We start from the raw sequence: 20984 nt of genomic DNA on the forward strand, positions 1-20984 counted from the left end.
GAGGCCAAACCTGGGGGGGGGTTATTGGGGAGTTAAGCGCAGCTAAAGCATACGGGTTGTTGTTCTCGCAGGGGAAATTCCTCCGGTGCTCCAGTCTTTTCACTGAGGCAACAGACGAGTGACTTTGAACCACTCCGCGCTCCACAAAAGAAAAAAACGCCTCCCTCCATCTCATGTTGGAAACCCGGACACTAATTCGTCACTAACCCCCCCCCCCCCCAGCCCTGCTCTCTCTCACACACACACACACACACACACGTTATGTCTTGACAACTCCTCGCTGAATGGATTACATATGGATGGGAGGACTTTTGCTTATTGGCCCGGCCCGTGTAGCCGCCCAACCGCCGCAGCGCAGCATGAAATAAATACTGACCGCCACTAACTGCAGGGTGTAATACTTAAGTTCCTGTTGTGATTTGTGGTGGTTGGCATATATTTTTTATGTGTTTGTTTTTTTGTGGCATCGTTTCTATGCTTGATTTACTATTGGAGCCTGGAAAACAGGTCACCATTCAGACTAACGGAAACGGCCGCCTTCCAAAACTGAAAAATGAGCAGAAGCAAGTTTCCGTTGATTTAAAATTAGCCGGGTGAAAAGTGTGTCACTCTGGGTGTTCTTGTCTTTCAGGCCGGAGATTCAGCCAAACCCCGGCTGGGGCGGGGGGGGAAGGTGGGAAGCAGGAAAATGGAAACCAACATGTGACCGATCGGTGCGCCGCAGTCGACAGCATGCGTCGCCTCCTCCGGACCGCGACCTTCTGCTTATGCTGCTTCATGCTGCTTCACACACAGGCCGTGGCTGACGAAGAGGCCTTCTGGGGGCCGACGCCATCAAGAGAAACCCCACCTGAAGATGAACAAAGCTCCTCCTGGTGGCCTAAGCTCCCCTCCCTTCCCTCGTTGCCCTTTCGGATCCCTTTCTACGGAAGCTCAGACTCTAACGGCGAGGCTCCAGCCTCGACTACAACCGCCACGGGACTGACCGAGTCTGTTGCACATCTGCAAGATGACTCGCAGGAAGGGAGCGGTCCTGAAGACGCTGAACCCCCCAGCACTTCAACTCAGGAGCTGCTGGCCAGCGTGACGACCACCGGACCAGAATGGCTTTCGACGGAGACGTCCGGTTCCCCGCACGGCAGCCGTCACAATGATGGTCTTGTCTCAGACTCTCCCACAAACACTCTGTTCGCCAACAGTCCCGCGAGCACAAGCACTTCTGGACAAAATGCAACGCATACCGACCCACAACAAGGCCCCACGCAAGCAGCCGGACTCGGCACGGGCGCCAGTCCTCAACGCCTCCGAGAGGAATTCACTGAGGAAGACGAAGCTGCAGATTTCACCGAAAAGATCTATTCAACGGCCGCGCCAGAAACTGCAGCCGCCACCGCCTTCACATGGACGGCTGCCCAAAGCACGACAACAGCCTCAGGCCCGGCGGAGACCACGCGGACCAGCAGGCACACTCCCAAGACTGTTATTACGCCCCCAGAAACCACGTATGTCAGGAAAACGCAACACCGGACCGGCGCTGAAGAAGCCGCAGTGACAGAGAGCCACTCCAGCGAGCCCAAACCGGGCTTGCCCGAGTCCGGGTCGGAGCAGCACCCGGAGTCTGAATCCATAGCGAGCCCAACTCAGAGCCTAAAGGTTAACTTCCCCGTAGCAGGAGGTAAGCAAAGTTACACGAATCAATGGCGGCTGCATTGATTTCGATGCGTAATCAATCATTTGCCGGCAGGTCTCAAGGGTAGAGAGGTTGATGGTTGTCAAAACGGCTGCAGGTAGTTCAGCACTGACTTATCTGAAAGGGTAAGTGGGCGAAAGCTCGACGTTAGCGTAAATCTGAATCGTGTTGTGAAAAAGTGATCAATTTTAAAGATAAAGTTCTTTTTTTTTTTTATACCGCACCGGTGGAAGAATTACGATTCTGCAGCGACACACCTTCAGCCGCTCAAGAAAATAGATCCATGACTGAGAATACGTCTGACGGCGTTACATAAGCCATTAGCTCTGCTCACCGAGGTACTGCACTGGGCTGCCGATGCTCTCGACTGAGCAGGAACAGGAAAAGACAGGAAGGTAAATCATCCGCTGTTAGCCGTTAGGCTAAACGAGACCTTCGCCACAACGTCGAGGCAGTAGCTACGTCCTGTACCCCCCCCCCCCCCCCCCATCCCCGCCACCCATTGGTGGCAGTCTGGTGCCTGTGTGACTAATGAGTCCTCGGGGGAGCTTCGTCCTTCAGGTGCGGACACATTAATCATGTCAGGTCAAAGGTCAGGCCAGGAAATGATGAGTCGATTATTCTTAGGCAAGGAGGTTTGGAGTCCGCCTTCTATGTTTCCACTGAATATGAAGATTGGGAGTCGTCTGCATCCAGTGTTGTGTCTGCCTTTGTGCGTCATGTGGCGGCATACGGAGGGGGGGGGGGGGGCTGCCGTGTCCTTGTGTCAGTATTCCAAGAAACACTCAGTGAACCCCCCCCCCCTTTCCTTGCGGGACCGTCCGTTCACCGGTTGGTGTTTGGGGATGCTGAACATGCTCCTTGCCGTTTAGTCCCACCCCCCCCCCCACCTCTTGCGATCTTAGAGGCTGTGTGCAAAATGCAAATCCCCGTCACCTTGTGGCGGCTTCGGCTGGTCGGAAATGTCCCGAGAGGGATGAGAGACGACCCGAGATTATAACGGGAATGGCATGGAATGGGATATTAGGCATTAGCCTTGCAGTGTGTAAATGACCCCACCCTTCCTAAAGGACACAGGAGGAGGCCAATGTGAATACTCCATCCATGCACTGGGACTTATTTTAAAGCCGCACCGTTTCCCCTGCGGGCGGCGTGGAACATCAGGACAGCGGTTTTGATTGAGAGAGCCTTTTCTCTGCGATCGCATGCAGCGAGGCCAGACCCTTTACGCACTCTTTAACGTCTCCGAGGATATATTGTTGACTGAGTGGCTCAAGCAGAGCCATTGCAGATTGATTCAAGAAAGCAATGTGACGTGAACATCTGTTGCCCTGGTGTGGAATTTACACAGACAAGTGGAGCTTAAATGCAAATCCTGTGCTGAATTTAATATTATGTTAAGCCTCTCATAATGGCTTCTTTCCCCAGAAGGAGTCCGTGGGTTGTTTTTTTTTTTTTAAGTTGATGGGTCTTTGGGATTCCACAGAAAGAGATTAATATATATATATATCTTATATTCATTCAAACAATTTTAAAGAAAGTCTTTGCCACCAATTAAATGAATCTTAAAAAATGAGGCAGCCTGGTGCAAGTTAATAAAGAAATAAGACGAGCTTTCTGACTCGTCTCTTTTGTCTGATTATCAGCGTCACACACTCGTTCATTTCCTCTCTTATCTTGCGTCAAACCCACAAGAGTGTACTTTCTCCATCCTCTCGGGGGGGGGGGGGGGGGCTTGCATGGATGAAGTGGCGCGTAATGGAGCGCAGCCTCATCTTTTGTTCATCATTTCGAGAGGCTGGCGATAACGAGGAGCTTCTGAAACATTACACGGTGAATAATTACACCACAATGGTCGCCATTACCGCAGAGTTTTGCTATGAATTCAGTTGAATTTTTTTAATCTCTGGATCAAATTTCAAGCACTTTCTCGGCCTGAGGTGAAGAAGGCGCAGAATCTTCTTCACCCGAGGACCATTTTTTGTTATAAATCTTCGCATATGACAGAAAGTAAGGTGTAGATTAACTCTCTCAATTTCATCCCTTCACTTCTTTTCTCATCAGACATTTTGCCTCGAGTAAGCGCTTTTGTTTTTTTTCATTTCCTTATCCAAGTTTGACTTCCTGCAAGCTTCATCTGTTGAATATTTTTCAAATCCACAGGTAAAACTGTTGGTTACTGCGTCCCTGAGAAGACCAGACTGAGGGATTTATCTCCCACCTCGCAACATCTTTGGAGTCTTTCAGGGAATACAATATCAAGTGCACAGCCCATTTAGTTTGAACTTTAAAATCACACTTAAGTAGTATTCAAGGTATTTTTATCTCCTTTTCTTTATGTATTCATGCTTTTGCTACCACCCCATCTTTATTCTCTCCTTTTTCTGTTCAGTTAAAACCTTGCAAATCTGTTGACTAACCTAAAGTTGATCATTTTCATATGTGCAGACGAATAATGGAAAAGACGTAACACTCTGTCTTTGTTTTCCTCCTTTCTCTCTCTCTTTTCCTTTTCGTAGATTTATCTACTCTAACTCTCTGTGCCTATTGAGGTAGAGCTCCGGCTGCCTTTAGTCCTGTGGTACAAATAAAGCCGATTCGTCTTTGGGGACTTTTAAAACTTGAAACTAACTTGGCCGCGATGAGCGTGACCCAAATAACAGTGCAGCCTCATAGCGGCTTGCCCCGCCTCACGGCTGTTATTTTTCTAGCTCATTATTCCTCCCACTAGCCGTACGCCTCGTCTTCTGTTATTAATATTCATTCTGATGCTATAATTACGCTGCACCTTTTATCCCCTTGATAAGCTCCTTCCCGGGAGAGACTCACTCAACGACGAGTGTCCCAAATCTCATGCGGTCCCCCATCTTTCACTTTCAGAACTGCTGCAGCGGGTTGTAAAACACACAAATCTTGTACACGAGGGTAACACACTGACAATATATATATATATATAGACGAAACCGAAGAGAGTCCCGTTCTCTCTTTGCCTCTGCTTTATCGCTGGATGACAGATGATTGAACAAGGGCTCTGGATTTGTGATGCGCCAGGATGAACACACATCCATGCACACGCGTCAGGATGTCAATGCAATTAGACTCCAGCGGGCCAGACTCCCGTGCTATATGGACGACTGGCTCCAGCTAAGTGGATGACAAGGCCTCTCCATCTGACAGAACTGGGTTAACAAATAGCCCGTCCATTTCCTGGAAGTCTCAGACGTGCCGCAGAGCAGAGAGAGTCAAACTCTCTCTCCCTGATGTGCCTTCCTCCGGCTACACCGCGGACGCTTTGAGATCACTCGGAGGTTAAACTGCGTGTGTCTCCCCAGAGCTGCCGGGCAACGAGGACAAGGAGGCCGAGGAAGGTGCGGTTCCTTCAGCAGACGGGGGCCCCGACGCCGGTTTGACGCCACCCTCTAATCCGCAAACGCCATCCCTGCCACACAGGAAAGGTGAGCTAACAACCCCCCCCCCCCCCCCCCAAATGCTGCACAAGCTCAGCTCACCCCCCCGTTTTCAGCATGTGTTTGCACGACCGCACGAGATAGCTAAAAGGACCGCATGTCGGTGCTTTCATGAGCCATCCTGTAAGCTGCGTCCGTAAATCTGTCAGAGGACTTGGGGGGGGGGGGGGGGGGGGGGACGACAATTACCCTGAATCTATTGCCCGAAACCGCTAATTGCTTCCGATGGGAGAAGGAAACTGCTTATTCAAGCTGAGAGCTGCGGGAACAAATTTCCCTCTGTACTGTCTTCAGATAAGAAATCATCAATATGATGACAAAGCTGACAGAAGCATTGCTACTCATCAGTTTCAAAGAAATATCGAAATAAAGCATTTTATTTTTCTAGTCATTATTGCATACTGGGTTTTTTTTATTGGTAAAGAATCTCATGCTGCCTTTTTAGCAGTAGCACTAACTCAGTGCGCTAACAGCTGCGCCGCCTCCAAGCTTGTACACTCTTAGCTTATTTGAAAAGCACTGAAAAAAAAAAGACAACATACAAAAAAAGCAATCTTTTTTTTTTTTTTTAACCATCTGTGTTGGAATGTTTTTCATTGGAATTTTCTTCCCGGCCAAATATTTGTTTCAGAGTCAATACAGTATAACTTTCAAATACGTTTCAATGGAATACTTCCCATTTACAGACTCTACTTACTTTCATGTACTGATTATACAGTATGGCAGTAAGATTTTGATTCTGAAAATAAAATAAAAGACGAGTCAACTAGTCCGTAGACACGATATTTCCTAGCGGACCGTGACCTGGAACGTTTTCCCTCCCGGTTGGTCTTCCCAGGTGCTTTGCTGCTTGTGTCTTTTTTTTTAGATGTGTCTACTGTCCCTGGAATAAGAGACACACTCCCACAGGAGTCTGTCTGATAACCGAGCACCACGCAGTGAAACACGATGCTCTCCACCCTCGCTCTGCGGCCCCCCCTTGAGCGAGGCGACGCAGCACGGCGCTAATCCGATATACGTGTCATGTTTTCCACTGAACCTGAATCACTGGTCTCCCCAATCGTTACCATCGTCCCCGGAAAATGGACAAATGGATGGAGAGGTCACTGGCATAATGCCATAATGAACCACACCTACTTTATCAGCGGCCTCGCAGTCCAAACGCCTGCAGGGGGTGTGTTTGTTTTACACGCAGATGCTGTCTGTTTTGACAGGGGTGACATTGTCAGTGCAGCCATGCCCTGCGAGATAATTAAAGCGTCATGTATTCCAAAAAACATTTCAGGTTGCCAATACAAATACTTTAAGCCTGCCGTATGAAATTACGGTTAAAATGTATTTATCTGTCCGACTCCTGATTCCTTTGACGATTGTCTGGAAAACTGCTTTTTGTTTTGTGCTAATTAGTTGTTAGCTCAGCATGTTAGCACATCGCAAAGGGACTACGAATAAATGTGTTAGCGCATAGCTGTAAATTGTTAGCATCACCTGGAATGACTCAATGAGATTTATGAAAGGGACGGTTGACACGATATTGACCAAAGAACGGACCGTTGACCGTTTTTGCGCTTGTTGAGAATGTGATCAAGCATCTAAAGGCGTCTCAGGCTGTCCTCAAATATGCCTGTTGCACCACGCGACAGCGAGCGATGCAGCAGCTGCCGGTCCATTACAGCCTATTTCCACAAACCTCAATCTCAACCTGGGACAGATCGGTTCAGCTCTGCAGGTCAAGAGACGACAGAAGAAACAGGATCAAGAAGACAACAACGGACAGGCGGGGGGGGGGAGTTAATGCATATGCTAAAGTATGAGGATTTGAGGAGGCAAACGAGGAAGGATTGGACAGTATTGTGAACAAATGCAACACACATCGGCGCATATTGCACAAGAACTGCATTGACATCAATCCACACAAGAAGGATACATGCTGTTTGGGTACTAGAACTATGGTTCCCCCCCCCCCCCCATAGAGTGAGACATACCGAAGTTAAACATAATGGAAACAGCAGCTGGCTTACATCTGATCCATGCATTGGGGGGGGGGGGGGGAGCATAAAACACGAAGAATCATGAATCATAAGAGGCTTGTAAAGGAGAGCAGAAAACCATCCTGATATAAAAAAGAAACTAAACAAACCCACCTACAGGCGTTTCCCCGATTTATGGAGGCCGTTGAAGAGAACTCATAAACAAAAGGAGCAAATTAGGGAACCAGGACAGGGTGGGAAAGGGAAAGGGAAGAATACAAGCCATAAAACAGATAAAAGCGCATGATGTAAAACCACATAAATTCTGCTTTTAGTTTTACTTTGGGAACAAATCAGGCATTTTATCAAACTGTACAACGTGAGTGTTTTCTTGCACAGTTATGCACACACACACGGCATTACCATCCAGCATAATGCATTCCCCAGGCATTGCTAGACATATTTAAAGACCTTTTTTTTTTTTGCAAGCGCTATGGTTTTTAGCTATAACTAGCAACAATTTTACAATCGCAGTAAATGCTGCAAAAATATATTTCTGAATATGCACTGGACTAAACGTGCCTGCTGTGGGTTTATCGTGCCGTCATTCTAGCCTGCACTATTTATCCACGACAGCACCTGGATAAGCTTGCAGCAAAATGACAGAGGAGCACAATCAACAGAGATGCAATTAGAAGCAGCTTCACCTCCGCAGCGCTCGGCAACCTTCCAGAAATAGGTTTTTATTTACTGCTAAAGGTCTCCACGCACTCTTTTCAGTGCCGTCAATATAGCAGGCTTGTGGCGTGCTACGATGAAATAGTCACGTTTCCGTCTCTGTCGTGTTCACGCATCTATTTGGTGACTCTTTTATTAACGAATCGTGTTGTACCGTATTTCTGCACTGTGCTACAAGATGACTAACACAATCAGAATGTACTGTACTCGCATGGAAACACTCCAGATGGGTTACGTAATGCAAGGAGAAGCCAGATCTGTGATTCTGAGTGGGCTGATCGCCACCACACGCACACGCACGCTCACGCACACGCACGCACACACACACACGCACACACACACACACACCACTGCATCTTCTTTTCGGCTCATTTTCAGGTTGAAGCTGCGTTTTCAAGAGGATTAGCCACTTTCCTGTCCTCTTCCTTTCAATTATTGATTACCTTACCAGCTTTGAAACCATTTCATGAACTGAATTTTTTTTTTTACTTCCTTTACAGGCATCCACCCAGAAGCTCCCCACATCCACCCCGACACCGAAGACTGGATGTCAAGCCCGACGGACGGTGGCATCGTCTACCTTCCAGATTGCAACGAGCATCACTCTGGAATCTGCAACTTCTCCGACACCTGGGATGCGACGGCCTCTTTAGACATTACGCCCGCACCAAACGCCACTGCCGCGAACCAATCAATCATCCCCTACCCGATCCACGCGCCGCTCATGTTGGTGCCGCTGTACACCGACTGGAACAGCGCTATGGCAGCGTGGGGCCTGGCCTGGGAGGCGCATGTCTACGGCGCCGGATGCACCTTTGTGATGCTAACCTTAACCTCAGCGCTCAATCTGCTCTGTCTGCCGCTAAGGTGCCCGTCCGGATGTGGCTACTTTGCCCTCGTCAGCTTGTTTCTACTAGCCGCTGGTTGTACCAGAGCTTTCTCGCTCCTGTACGACGCCTATGGCCACCAAGACCTTCTGCCCTCCACCGAGGCCTCGTTCATGCTGTATGAAGCGCCGTTTCCCTGCTTGACTGCCGCTTTTGGTTTGGTTTTCCTTCTCCTTTCCATGCGCTCCAGAATGCAGCTTTCCTACTCAGCCTTCCAAAGACCCTGTTTCCTTGCCTGCCTGGTCTTCGTACATTTCGCTGCCGCATTTGGGCCAGTGACACTCCTTAAGTCTTATCAGCGAGAGCCCCGCCTTTGCCTCTTTCTTTCTCTGATCGCCCGCGGAGCGTTTGTTGCGCTGGCTACATTTCTGTCTGCTGCCTATTTTGTATTCTACATCTACGTTCGGGCAGATTCGAAACACATCTACCACCTGAACAACACGTCTCCGACGCCGGCTGAGCGCTACAACCGCTGTCCGTTTGCCGAGAGTCGGGACTGGAATCGCGCCGCTATAACAGTTTGCCTTTCAGCTCTCTTTACTTTAGCCTGTGCAGGACTGCAGCTATACGCCATCCTCAATGCCGTGGGTGTTGCAGGTGGAGAGGACGTGTTCCACCCTTGGCCATGGTGGGCTTTTCAGTTTAGCTGCAGACTGTGCGAGCTCGGGGTTTGCCTCACCTTAGCCCTGGTGGTTGCTCAACCCGTCTACTGCTCCGACCACCTCCCTGCAGCGGGGAGCTGCTGGACTGAACTGCTGGCGTCAAAGTCCCCCATGCTGCCGGGGAGTTACCAGTGGTCCCTGAGCCAGCAGGAGAAGCTCGCCATCGTCGATACGGCTGGACTCGGGGAGACAGAGAGCTTACCACTTTACACTTTAATGGATGAGAGACTCGGTAGCAGTCTGAATGGCCTGGACCTTCTCTACCACAGCAACCGGGCCTTGGCATACAGAGACCTCGACCTGGAAAAACACGGGGATAGAGAAGGCGAAGAGCCTTCAGGTGGCTCTTCTTTCACAAGCGACTCCACCACAGACTTGCGGCCACCTTCCCCCATCAACCTGCGCCGGAGCATAGACGAAGCGCTCTTCGGCGAGTCCCTCTTTCCCATTAGCCTATTTAGTCCCGTCGAGCCCATTTGCTGCAGTGATCGATCTATAAATAACCAACGTGCACTTCCCAGCAATGGCCTCTTTGGTGACTCTGGACTTTATCGGACCTCTTCCTGCACGGAGATGGTCTCTCAGCCTGCCAAAACTCAAGGAGACGCTGTTGTAAGAGCCCCGCTATCTCCCTCCCTGTCCACATCCCCCAGCTGCTCATCTCCTGAACAATGGAGGGGAAGCACTTCCTCCTGCTCCCTCTACCGAGCCTCTCTCGGAGGCTCCTCGCTGGCCCTCTGCCTGAGCCCGGAACGACAGTCCCATGTGCCCCCCTCTGGCCAGGGCGACCCACAGAGGCACTATCATACACTCGGAGCAGCTTCACAGGAGAGCCTGGACCTGGACATATCGCCTGAGGCAGAGCGATCCGTGCAGGAAGAGTTCGTCACCGTCTGCAGAGAGATTGACGCTTTGAGCGTCTGCAGCGAGACAATTGATTTATAAAAAGGACAGTCTGCTCAAGGAAGGGTTACACCGAGGAGGTATCCAAGAGGGTGCGGCAAGGCGACCGGCAAAGTTATGTACAGCCCCCTCTGGTAGTGCATGGTAGCTTTTGCATACATTATAAAATATCTTTAACTGCCAAAATAAAGTTCGTTGAGCTTTCTTTGCGAATGAATCTATGAGGATCCAAGTGCCAAGAATGTCAGAAGCCAAAAGGTCATTTATACATTTTACATGTTTGATAAACGCTGGTACAGTCAAAAGAATAACACCATTTAACCGAGTGGAGGTAGCAGACACTTATTTGTACAAATGTTTTTATCGTATTACAACATTCCAATAGATATTTACTGTGAATGATTGAAGCACTTATTAAATACTACTGAAATCCTACCCTTTTGACCTCAGCATCGTTTTCATTAAATCCCCTGTTAAACACATGGGATTAGGATTAGTGTGGCAAACTATACAGTTTATTTATTGTGTTGCAGATTAGCAGTGCCCTCTGCTGGCGAAACACAAACACTACATTACTCTGTTATAAGATATGACCATGTAACTAATTTATGTTGTAGCATATCCTTGTGTAGTGAAATTAGCATTTGGCTTGTTTTATGATCGTCGGGGGAAACGTACTCGTCAAATCTCAACAGTCCTTTAAAAAAAAATCCAATTGACCCCAAAGGCTTTTGGTTTTTTATTTAAAGTAGGAAAACTTTAATGTAAATCTGCCGAGTCTATGCATATTTTGCAAAACATTTGAAAAAGCCTGAACAATCAATCCTACACGTTCACTGCATTACAATTATCTGGATTTACACCAAATTGCAGGTTTAAAATCCATAATGCGTGACTTAATTATATTTATCAATGCGGAAAAATAAAATCAACACTCAACACTCTAAAATTTCAAACTCTACATGTGGTGAAACCTTTCAAATAATCATGCTTGCAATATAAAAACAAACCCCCTTGAATGAAAACACACAGGAATAAAGCAGTCGTCCACATACTCTTTGATTCATTTATTCTTAACAGCAGAAGCAACTTTTCTTTCACTTTACTGTAAACAATGTACTTTTAAGTGTAAAACAACAAAAACAATTCATTAATTATTGAATACAGAATCTTAATTGCCCATCTAAAAGAAGCCATTGCTTCTTATTATAATAAATGCTGGTTGCAGAAGCTACGCCGGTGTTCTAGATACATATTGCAATATACCGAAAATGAAAGCATTTTAAAAGAATGTAAACTTTAGTATCTCACTTAACACTTTATCAGCGCCTTTTAGACGGGCAAACGAGACTCTGTACTTCAAACAAGATGTTTCCTAAACCTGATTTTTCTCACAAGATGGGAGATGGAAAAACTAGCACGATGACATTCACAAAAAAAGAAAGAAAAGCTTAATACTTCTCTGTAGATCTTCGCGTACATGTAGTTCAATCACAAAGCGTTGTCGGACACTGGCCCTGGCCGGGCAATGACAACAATTGTCAGACTTTTCATTTTAAAAATTTAAGGTCTGGTTCATATCCAGTATGAAAAGGTTAGAAAAGCGTAGTTCTACAGGAGCTGAATGACGACAAAAATGGCAATAAAGTTAGAAAAAGAGGAATAGAGGGTGAGGAGCATTGTACATGTCGACTGAGCTGTGCTGTGTAACCACTATTTTCCATGCCTGGCTTCAAGGTATATCTCTGGTAAAAAATAAAATAAAGAAATACTATGAGAAAGCCTTCACCATAACACACAAAATGGACGAGTAACAAGGTAACCAGCGGGCGGCTTCTTGTGGCAATTTTGGTTTTTGAAGATACCATAGAAAGTCTCAGAGGAAAGTGTAAATATAAGTGGCAGTATGTACGCACTTAGAAAGCGGAATAAAAATAGAACAATGTTTAGCTTAGTGAAAAAATAAACATGCATATCAAAAAAACGCTTCGTGCTCAATTCGACGTCCCAAAAAGACTATACAGGTTTAATATAAAGTCTGTTTGATCTAAAAGTATTCAAATTAAGGGGAGAAAATGTTTTCTTCTCAATACGAACTTTATTTTTTATTAATTTATTTTTGATTACATACATATGGTTTTTTAAATATACCTGATTCTGCAGCTTTTGGTCCCTTCCATGCTCAACGCATGATCATCATGAAGTGCGACAGGATGCTGACCATTTGGTTCAAGGGGGAATGGAATGTCCACAGTGGCCGGGTTCTGACTATCAACTGGATTAGTCTTCAGAATAACCAATATCTTGTACCTCAGTATCCAGGCTACGCACCAAAATACGCGCAGCTACAAGTTCAGCAAGGAACTTTTTTTTTTTTTTACCTCCGATGACTTCAAAATGTGAACGAAAGTAAGCATGATTGCCATTACAAAGGAGACACTGCACATAGAGACGAGTCGCTTTCTTGTGTCACCGGTTTCCCAGACAGGGATGTGAGACGCTTCCAAAATAGGGAAAGCGTGAAAGCAAAAATCCAAAAAAGGAATCTGCACCACGTTTGTTTTTATCTCACTATCATCAGGAAACGTCACCATAGCGCACCTTTCACCTTGTCCAAAGAATGCAATCATTAATCAGCAAACAAACACGCAAGGTTGAGATCCCAGGTGTTCAGAGACCAGCGCCAGCGTGGACGTTGCCCCTTTGGATCGGAGACGGCTGTGACGGTGGACACGATGCAAGAAAGTGCAGAGAAGTTGTGGGGGCGGGGTTGATGTGGGGGGGGGGGGGGGAGCCCAAGTGGCAATTAACATTTGGTCACTGTTAGGTCGGGTGCGTCAGGAATACGGAAGTTCAGTAAAGTCGCTTCTCATAACTGCGGAGGAAGAGATGAGCCCGTGAGAGATCAGCGCTGCTGCTACGACACAGCTGACTCAGCACGTTCACAAGAGAGGACCAAAAGTTAGCATTAAAATAATACAGCCGGTCCTCACTCGGGGACTAACGCGGCGTTACGGCGAGCGGCATGCAGAGGGTTAAAGTGAAATCTGCAGACGTGTCAAGCATCCATTAAACTTACGAGTGGAGTCCGTGGATTCCTCCCTCCACCTGTGCAGACATGGTCCTCTTTTCGAACTTCAGCTCTCCAGAGTACATCATAGAACTGAGACACACACACGAGCACGTTTAACGAGGATGAAAGCCGCCGAGTCGCCCGCCGAGTCGCAAACTACTCACCGGAGGACAGACAGACTCTTTGCCCCGATGTCCTGGCAGCCATGCTGGATGCCAGCTATCAGGTAAGGTACGAACTTATGGATGGAACCCTTGTCTTGGACCGAGCCCGACACGCCCTGGGCCACCTTTACTTTGTCACCCTCGCTGTGGGAAACGTCCCGATCATCATCCGACGGAACCACAGACTCATGAATGGCGGCTCGTGAACAGGTTGAGCCTTTCGCATACCTGAAATAGCGCTTCTGGCTGCTGACGCCCTTCTCCATCGCGTCCAGGGAGCCCATGCCGCGGTACTTTTTTAGCCGCACGCCGTCCGAGAAGAAATACTCTCCTGGAGCTTCGGTGGTCGCCGCGAGCAAAGAGCCCATCATAACTGGAGGAGGGGAAAAGAGAAAAGAGCGAATAACGTCCAACCTCCCACTTCGATACTCTGAATCCGGCTCGTCAAAACGTTTGCGATCTCACCGGTCGAAGCGCCGAGAGAAAGCGCCTTCACCACGTGGCCCACGGTCTGAATGCCACCATCGGCGATGACTGGCACGCCGAAGCGCCTGGCGTATTCCGCTACCTTGTACACCGAGGTCCCCTGAGGCCGCCCACACGCCATGACTGTAAAAAAAGGTGAAAATAGATCTATCGTGAAACCCCCCAAAAACTGATCCCGTCTACTTCTCACGCGAACTCAGACGTGACCAGACAGAACCGCGTCGCCATCGTTTTCCCGCAACGAGTCTCTCCTGTTTCTCGTTAGTGAACGTAGGCCAGTCCCCATGGCAACCCATAATGGGAGGCCTTGCCATATCGCCATGACAACCAGGAGCAGTCTCAGGGTACTCGTTACCTTAGCAACTGATAACCTTTTCTTCTCACCGAAGCTCATAGCAAGATTAGGAATATGTGCAGCGACTGCAGGACGGCACTTTCAAAATAAAAGCCTCCTTGGGTGATGAACGGTCTCTCTCTCTACTGAATGACTAAAGTAGTTTTAATTTGACAAGTACACAGGAAGTGTTCAGCTTGTACCGACACTCTTACGAACCCATGTCTAAACATTTCACGCGATCCAATGAAGCGTGGCTTCACATTCACCTTCCTGCGTGATGCAGATGGAGCCGCAGCCCATGCCGACCCTCAGGGCATCGATGCCGGCGTCGATCAGGTTCTTGGCCTGGGCGGCTGTAACCACTGGCAGAGGGAACACATCCCATGAATGTTGCCATTGTCACCGTCATGCATGTACTATTACACTTCCTCTGTCAGACTCACCGTTTCCTCCTGCCACTTGTAAGTCTGGATACTTCTGTTTAATGTAGTTGATCATGTTGATCTGATACACCGAGTTGCCTTGTGAAGAGTCCTGGAAGACGGAACACACAATCAGGAGTCAAGCCCCCTGAGGGTCTCAACAAAAAGGACTCCAAATCCACGTTTAGATACGAGCCAAGCCCACCAGAACCACGACGTCCACCCCAGCTTGCACCAACTGGTCCAGTCTGTATTTGTCGTCCTCCCTGGTACCGATGGCGGCACCGCACAGCAGCTGCTTGCGCGAGTCTTTGGACGCCAGCGGGTAATCCCTGTTCTTCTTCAGGTCGGTCCTGGCGATGATGGCCACCAGCTCGTCGTTATTGTTTACGATGGGAAGCTTGCCTAGCGACAGAAATACAGGACGGATATATTACCAAACCACGCGAGGCGGCGATCCGGCCGGACAGGAGCTGCGAGCAAAAAGAAAACAGGAACGCCACCTTTTTTACTGCGCTGCAGAATATCGTTGGCCTCTTTTAATGTCACACCAGCCGGCGCCACGACCAAGTCCTCCCTCTTCGTCATGGCCTTGGAGGTGGAGATTTACAAACCAAACAAAAATAGATACAAGTAAAATGGAGGGTTGAAAACATTTAGAAACATAAGGTCTGTTTAAAAAAAAAAAGCATAAAGACTACACACTTCCTCCAGAGGTTTGCCGTGGTCTTTCTCAGAGAGGAAGTCGATGTCCCTGGAGGTGACGATCCCGACCAGCTTGCCGCCCATCCTGCCCGTCTCCGTCACAGGGATCCCGGAGAAGCCATGCCTTAATTTGGCCTCGAACACATCCCCGACCGTGTGGCGTGGACTCATCACCAGCGGGTCGGTGATGAAACCCTGTTCAAACCTCTGGAAAAGAATCACATCTACTGTTATTTATCCTCTTATTTTTCCTCTCCATCTCTCCTCTGGCGCAAAGCGAGCAAAAGCAGCGGAAAACAAAAACACAGAGACAAGAGCGTGTGAAAACTTAATTAGTATGAAAACACAACCCCAACAACACAAAAAACACACACACACACACAAAAAGAAACCCACACAAACAAACGGAAGACATTTACCATAGTCTTTATAGGGAAAAGATGACAAGATGGGTTTTATAGTCGGTTGATGTTGGACGGCTGTCAAAAACGAAACTAAAACGCTTCGCCTACCTTCACCATGCGGACCTCGTTGGCCTGGAATTCCGGCGTGCAGTTGTGATGGATGATGCCGATGCCTCCCATGAGCTGTCAGATTCAAAAGTAGCAATAACGGCGTTTTAGGTCCTGAACTAAGACAATGCAACTCCTCGCATTTCAGCCAGCTGTCTTTTGTTCTCTTTACCGCCATGGTGATCGCCATGGCCGATTCTGTGACGGTGTCCATGGGAGAGGAGATGAGGGGGGTCTTCAAAGTGATCTTTCTGGTCAGGGCTGACGTCAGGTCCTGAGAGGGAAGAGCAAAAAGGGCGGCCGGTTTTAATGTGGACTGACGTGGCGCTGCTGTAACGCTTGTGTCGTCACGTGACAACGCAGAACCCGGAATGACAGAAACAAGCCTTAGCTTGGCTTGTGCCGCTAGCGCCACCTTCTGATTGTGAACGCAGCCCTTTCCTCTCGGGCAACAGGACTCTGACGCTCGATTACGTCCCCAACGGGACACCTGTTACTTTCGCATATATTCCCAAAACAGAGAAGCTCGATTTCGCCACCTTCAGCTCAGCGCCGTGTGTAAATAACATTCCACCAGCGGCAGATGGTCCCCGGCTGGCGTCCAAAGCTTTTTGTTTTTTTAGCCCTCATCTGTGAGAAATGTACCAGGGAGACTTTTCTCAAGGACACACACAGGGAAGGTGAGAGAAATCTGCCGACGCGGCTTCTCCGCTTGAACAAGCGCGACCTCGTTGACCTGCTAAATTCAAACCTAGAGTTCGGAAAGAACATCGGGGACGGGCTTGAAGAACGTCCCACGGCAGCGGCTTCAAAACGTGAAGGCGCAAGACTGGGTCAAAGCAGTCAAGAACCTTCTTCAACTTTCAGCAACGGGGAACGATTCTAGATCCGGTACCGGTCGGTGAGGCTTTTTGTTACCGGGCCGCACAGAAAGAATAACTAATTCATACAATTTCTGTTAGATCAATAATTAAAGTCTCAAAAGGTATTTTATTTTGAAAAATGACCAGATTTCCTCCAACGTAACAATCGAGCCTGTGAATCTTCTTTGTCACGCGATAAAAAAAAAACCCACAATGGAACCGGTTTGTGGGAGGAGAAAGATTGGTGACGGCCGTTCTAGATGAGAAGTAGATTAAATCTCCTGAAACGGCCAAAGTAAAAGAGGGAGTTCATCCAGAGCCCAGAGATTAGCCATCCTCTGCAGAGAGGCGAATGAGCAATGGGCAAGACGAACGTATAAACACAAGGGCGAGGGTTAGCAGCCAGAGGGTGACCGCATCGGCCAAAAATAGGAGGCGGCGGGGAGAGGAGAAATGATGCAGACAGGAAAAAAAAAAAAAAGACTATTTTTGTCAGGGCTCTGTTTATAAGATGAGGTTGCGTCTGGAGCAGAGAGGCGTCGTTTTCACTGCGACAAAGCTGAAGGGATGTGGCGCAACCAAAAAATGGCCCCGTCAGCAGGGCCACGTTGCACGTATGTCGCACAGGGGTGTGGAAGAAACCACGGAAAGCACACACTCGTCCTTCAGCATGCCGAGGACTGGCTTACCTCCTGCAACCGGCGGTAACCCTAATTAAAATCCCGCTCGACTACCTCGCATGCAGAAAACAAAAACGCTGCGGCACAGACGCACGCACTCACCACTTCATCGGAGGTAAAGTCGATGAAGCCGGGCAATATCAGGAAGTCACTGCAAGACAGACAAAAACAAGAAAGGGTGAGGGGCCGACGCACCTCGGGGGACGTCTGAAGCATTCACACATTTACATGTTAAAAGAGTCTCTCGGGTCAAAAGGAAACTTAAGTGAAACGAGATTCTGCTTCGTATTTACTGGAGGACACTTTCCTACATGCTGAGCAAGTCGTGGAGAAAGAGGGTTAAAGATGAGGACATCCAATCAATAATGCTTTATTTGAGCAACCTACATCTCTTATTGGCTCCTCCTCGCAGTGTACAGACGCTGTGTCCCGTACTTTGCCCCCCCCCCCCGCCCCCCCCCCCCACCTCCAAAAAAAAGGTACAGGGTTGACCTCTTTAGACTCACGTAAACAGAACGATAGGGAGACGCAAATACAGCGAGAGACTCGGACCCAGACACAGCGATGGTGCAACTGGGGTCCGAACAAACTTGTGGTTTTGGCGGAGGGGGGGGGGGTGAAACCAGGCAGAAAGTCGACACGGGAATGAAGAGAAGTGCTGTTTGGACGGACACCATCGCAGAACGAGAGTACGTGGAACAGACGAGCAGTGCAGGTGGAGGAATAAACACGTTGCTCACCTGGGATCCGTGACCTCTAAAGGAAGAGCCACTGGACACGTCGAGGGACGAGTCCAGTCGGTCCAAACGTCAACAGACGCGTCAACCCAAGCGCCGGCGTGGGCCTCGCCGCGCTACGTTCATTTGCATGTCAAAGCGTAGACAAATGCACGACGCAAACCAGGAACGCTTTGAAGGCGGAAACAACCTTCCCTTTCTTGTAGAGACATATCTTTAGGTCAAGAGCATTGCCAACTATCTGCACGCACGCACACACACACACACACACACACACACACACACACACACACACACACCAAACGCAAAACATCGGGTCTGACAGAGGAAGGTAAAGATAAAGCCGTTGAACGCGGTCACATGACAGCAAGGAAGAGCCGACTTTGCTGCAGTCGTCAGAATCTGGCACGATCAGAACCGCAACCGGTTCCAGTCCGCCACGTCCCCGTCCCTTCAGGCTGCGGGAGAGACGGCCTCGCTAGGCTCAAATTACAGACGAGCCAAGATGCCGTAACAAGCCTGATTAAAGAGCATTCTAAAAGCATCTATACGCATCAAATAGACAATAAGACTTTGGTTTATAATGTATATATAACAGGGCTAATGGTTCCCCAGCAGAATCACATCACGGTCTAATTGGGTAAATGAAATAAATGATCGTATAGTCACTGCCGTAAATCTTTGACGTATGCAAATACGATCTTTCAACCGTGTCCTGGCGAGAAGTGCGAGAAATTTAAAACACGGAAAAAGTGCCAAGAAATGTTTTTAATCTCGCTCGTGTTTGGGAGCGAGCGGCTTGAGAAGTGTGACGTCGATTGTCGTTCCTTGAACCCCCCCCCCCCCCCCGCCCAAATACCCTCCGACCCACATGATGCGAATTCAGGAAATCACGCGCAAGCTTTCCCGTAGTCGTGATGCACTTCATTACGGCTCGGCGGGGAGAGTTCAAACAATACTTCCACTCAATTAGTGCCTGCAGAAGGAGCAGTTTGGTTAGAGGCAACATCCGGCGGGTGTCTAGCTGACTGGGGGGGGGGGGGGGGTAAAGGAAGGGCACGAGACGTTCTGTCATGCATGTTGCATTTAAAAAAAGGACAGGGCATGAAATTAGGTTGGGAAAAAAAAAAAAAATGGATAATGTAGCTAGTTCTACATCGTGTGATTTCACCCGCTGCATGATTTCACAATTTCGGAGAGACAGAGGACTTTTCACAGGACAGTGTCAAAGAGGTTCTACTCACTTGTAAGTCAAACCATCTCCTTCAGAGCAAAGCTCTGCAGCCGTTTGACCGTCGGAGACAACGCACCGTCGGTCAGATCTGCTGGTTCAAAATGCGTCGGCCATTACAAAGCACTGCTGCGCCCGCGGCGCCCAGCACGGCACGCAGGCGGCGCTTTTGAGGTGAGGAATCCTAACTTTGAATGAATTGCATTACTGAGATTGCGCTGGGGGGGGGGCGACTAATCGGAGTTTATGGGTGCAAACTTACTTGTACGTCAGGCCGTCTCCAATTGAGAAAAGCTGCTGAGCCGAGAGTCCATCTTCGGGGACGTAGCCGGTGCCACCACTGATCAAGTAGTCCGCCATGCTGCCAGAATGAAAAGATGCCACTTAAAACCCAAGACTGAAATACACATTTTAATCTGAAATGCATAAAAAGAATGCAAGTAGACCCATTAATGATGCAATTATAAACTACCAGTATTTATTTATGTTTTTAAGGGAGGGATATTGTTGAGTTAACTCGTGATGACATTATCTGTAATGAACAAGCAGCGGTCACACATCAGTGCAAGCAAATCGTTTGATTTTCCGTGTTGGAGGAAATTCTTTACACAAATCCAGCATTTAAAACGGCGCAGAATTAGCTAACGTGAGCAAAGCCTGAAGTCAAACGCGGACGAACCCACTGACAGTTCAACGAACCATTTAACCTTGAACCGCGCGGCTCCCGTTTCAAGAAGCATATCGATTAGAACGTCGCCTAAAGATAAGATTAAGCACGTCATGATGGGGGGGGGTAAAGTCGAGCCAGAGTACCGGGCTTGGCGACCCACATTCTATCATCGGGGGCCAGCAGACATCAGCTGCACGTCGCGCACACCCTTAATAAACGACACGTCTTGTTTACGTAGCATCCTTGCTAGCAGTATCTTTCCTCCGTCACGAGCCGTGCTAGTACTCACATTAGCATCCCACGTCATGCCCGGCTAACCATCGCTGTTTTGAACGCCGGCCATTGGAGTTGTAGTTCCTATATTTATTTTTAAAGAACTAAAGAACGTTAACTAAATGACGATACGCCGAATTGAAATATGACTATTTTTATCCATTATAAATGCCTCAAATGATTTTCTCGCGCATAAAAAGCCTCTTGGAAGACATGTTAGCGATAATTTGCCAGATTCTTGAACGGAGTTCGGTCTTCCTGTCGAATAGCACTCTTGCTTCTAGGAACAAGGAGCGGAAAACACGTTTACACTTTAAGCAGAAGAGACAATACAATGTTTGATTTTGCTACAACAAAAAGTTTAACTACAACGTCAATGCTGTAAATTAAGAATAGTAGCTTCAAGTTGTGACATCATGCCACTGTGTGAGATTTCCTCAAGTCCCTAATTTTTCCTTTTTTTTAAATCAGCATTTGAACGCAGCAATAAACGCTACAAAACAATACTAAAACA

At 48.2% G+C, this 20984-nt stretch overlaps 2 protein-coding genes across 2 annotated transcripts; one reads left to right on the top strand and one right to left on the bottom strand.

Moving 5' to 3' along the window:
- The first annotated feature begins 732 nt into the window (after positions 1-732).
- On the top strand, positions 733-10359 carry prrt4b (proline rich transmembrane protein 4b). Its single transcript, XM_068755566.1, has 3 exons — positions 733-1675; positions 5023-5145; positions 8366-10359. The coding sequence occupies exons 1-3, from the start codon at positions 733-735 to the stop codon at positions 10357-10359; spliced, it is 3060 nt and encodes a 1019-aa protein (XP_068611667.1).
- Positions 10360-11376: 1017 nt separating this feature from the next.
- Positions 11377-19888, bottom strand: LOC137910608 (inosine-5'-monophosphate dehydrogenase 1b). Its single transcript, XM_068754983.1, has 14 exons — positions 19790-19888; positions 17662-17710; positions 16189-16290; positions 16017-16091; positions 15505-15711; positions 15303-15390; positions 15005-15204; positions 14821-14911; positions 14644-14739; positions 14020-14163; positions 13783-13927; positions 13555-13698; positions 13397-13480; positions 11377-13192 (listed from the first exon to the last, which is right to left on the bottom strand). The coding sequence occupies exons 1-14, from the start codon at positions 19885-19887 to the stop codon at positions 13171-13173; spliced, it is 1545 nt and encodes a 514-aa protein (XP_068611084.1). The 5' UTR covers position 19888; the 3' UTR covers positions 11377-13170.
- Between the last annotated feature and the right edge of the window lie 1096 nt (positions 19889-20984).

This window comes from Brachionichthys hirsutus, chromosome 22 (genome assembly GCF_040956055.1).
Source record: "Brachionichthys hirsutus isolate HB-005 chromosome 22, CSIRO-AGI_Bhir_v1, whole genome shotgun sequence".
Taxonomy (NCBI): domain Eukaryota; kingdom Metazoa; phylum Chordata; class Actinopteri; order Lophiiformes; family Brachionichthyidae; genus Brachionichthys; species Brachionichthys hirsutus.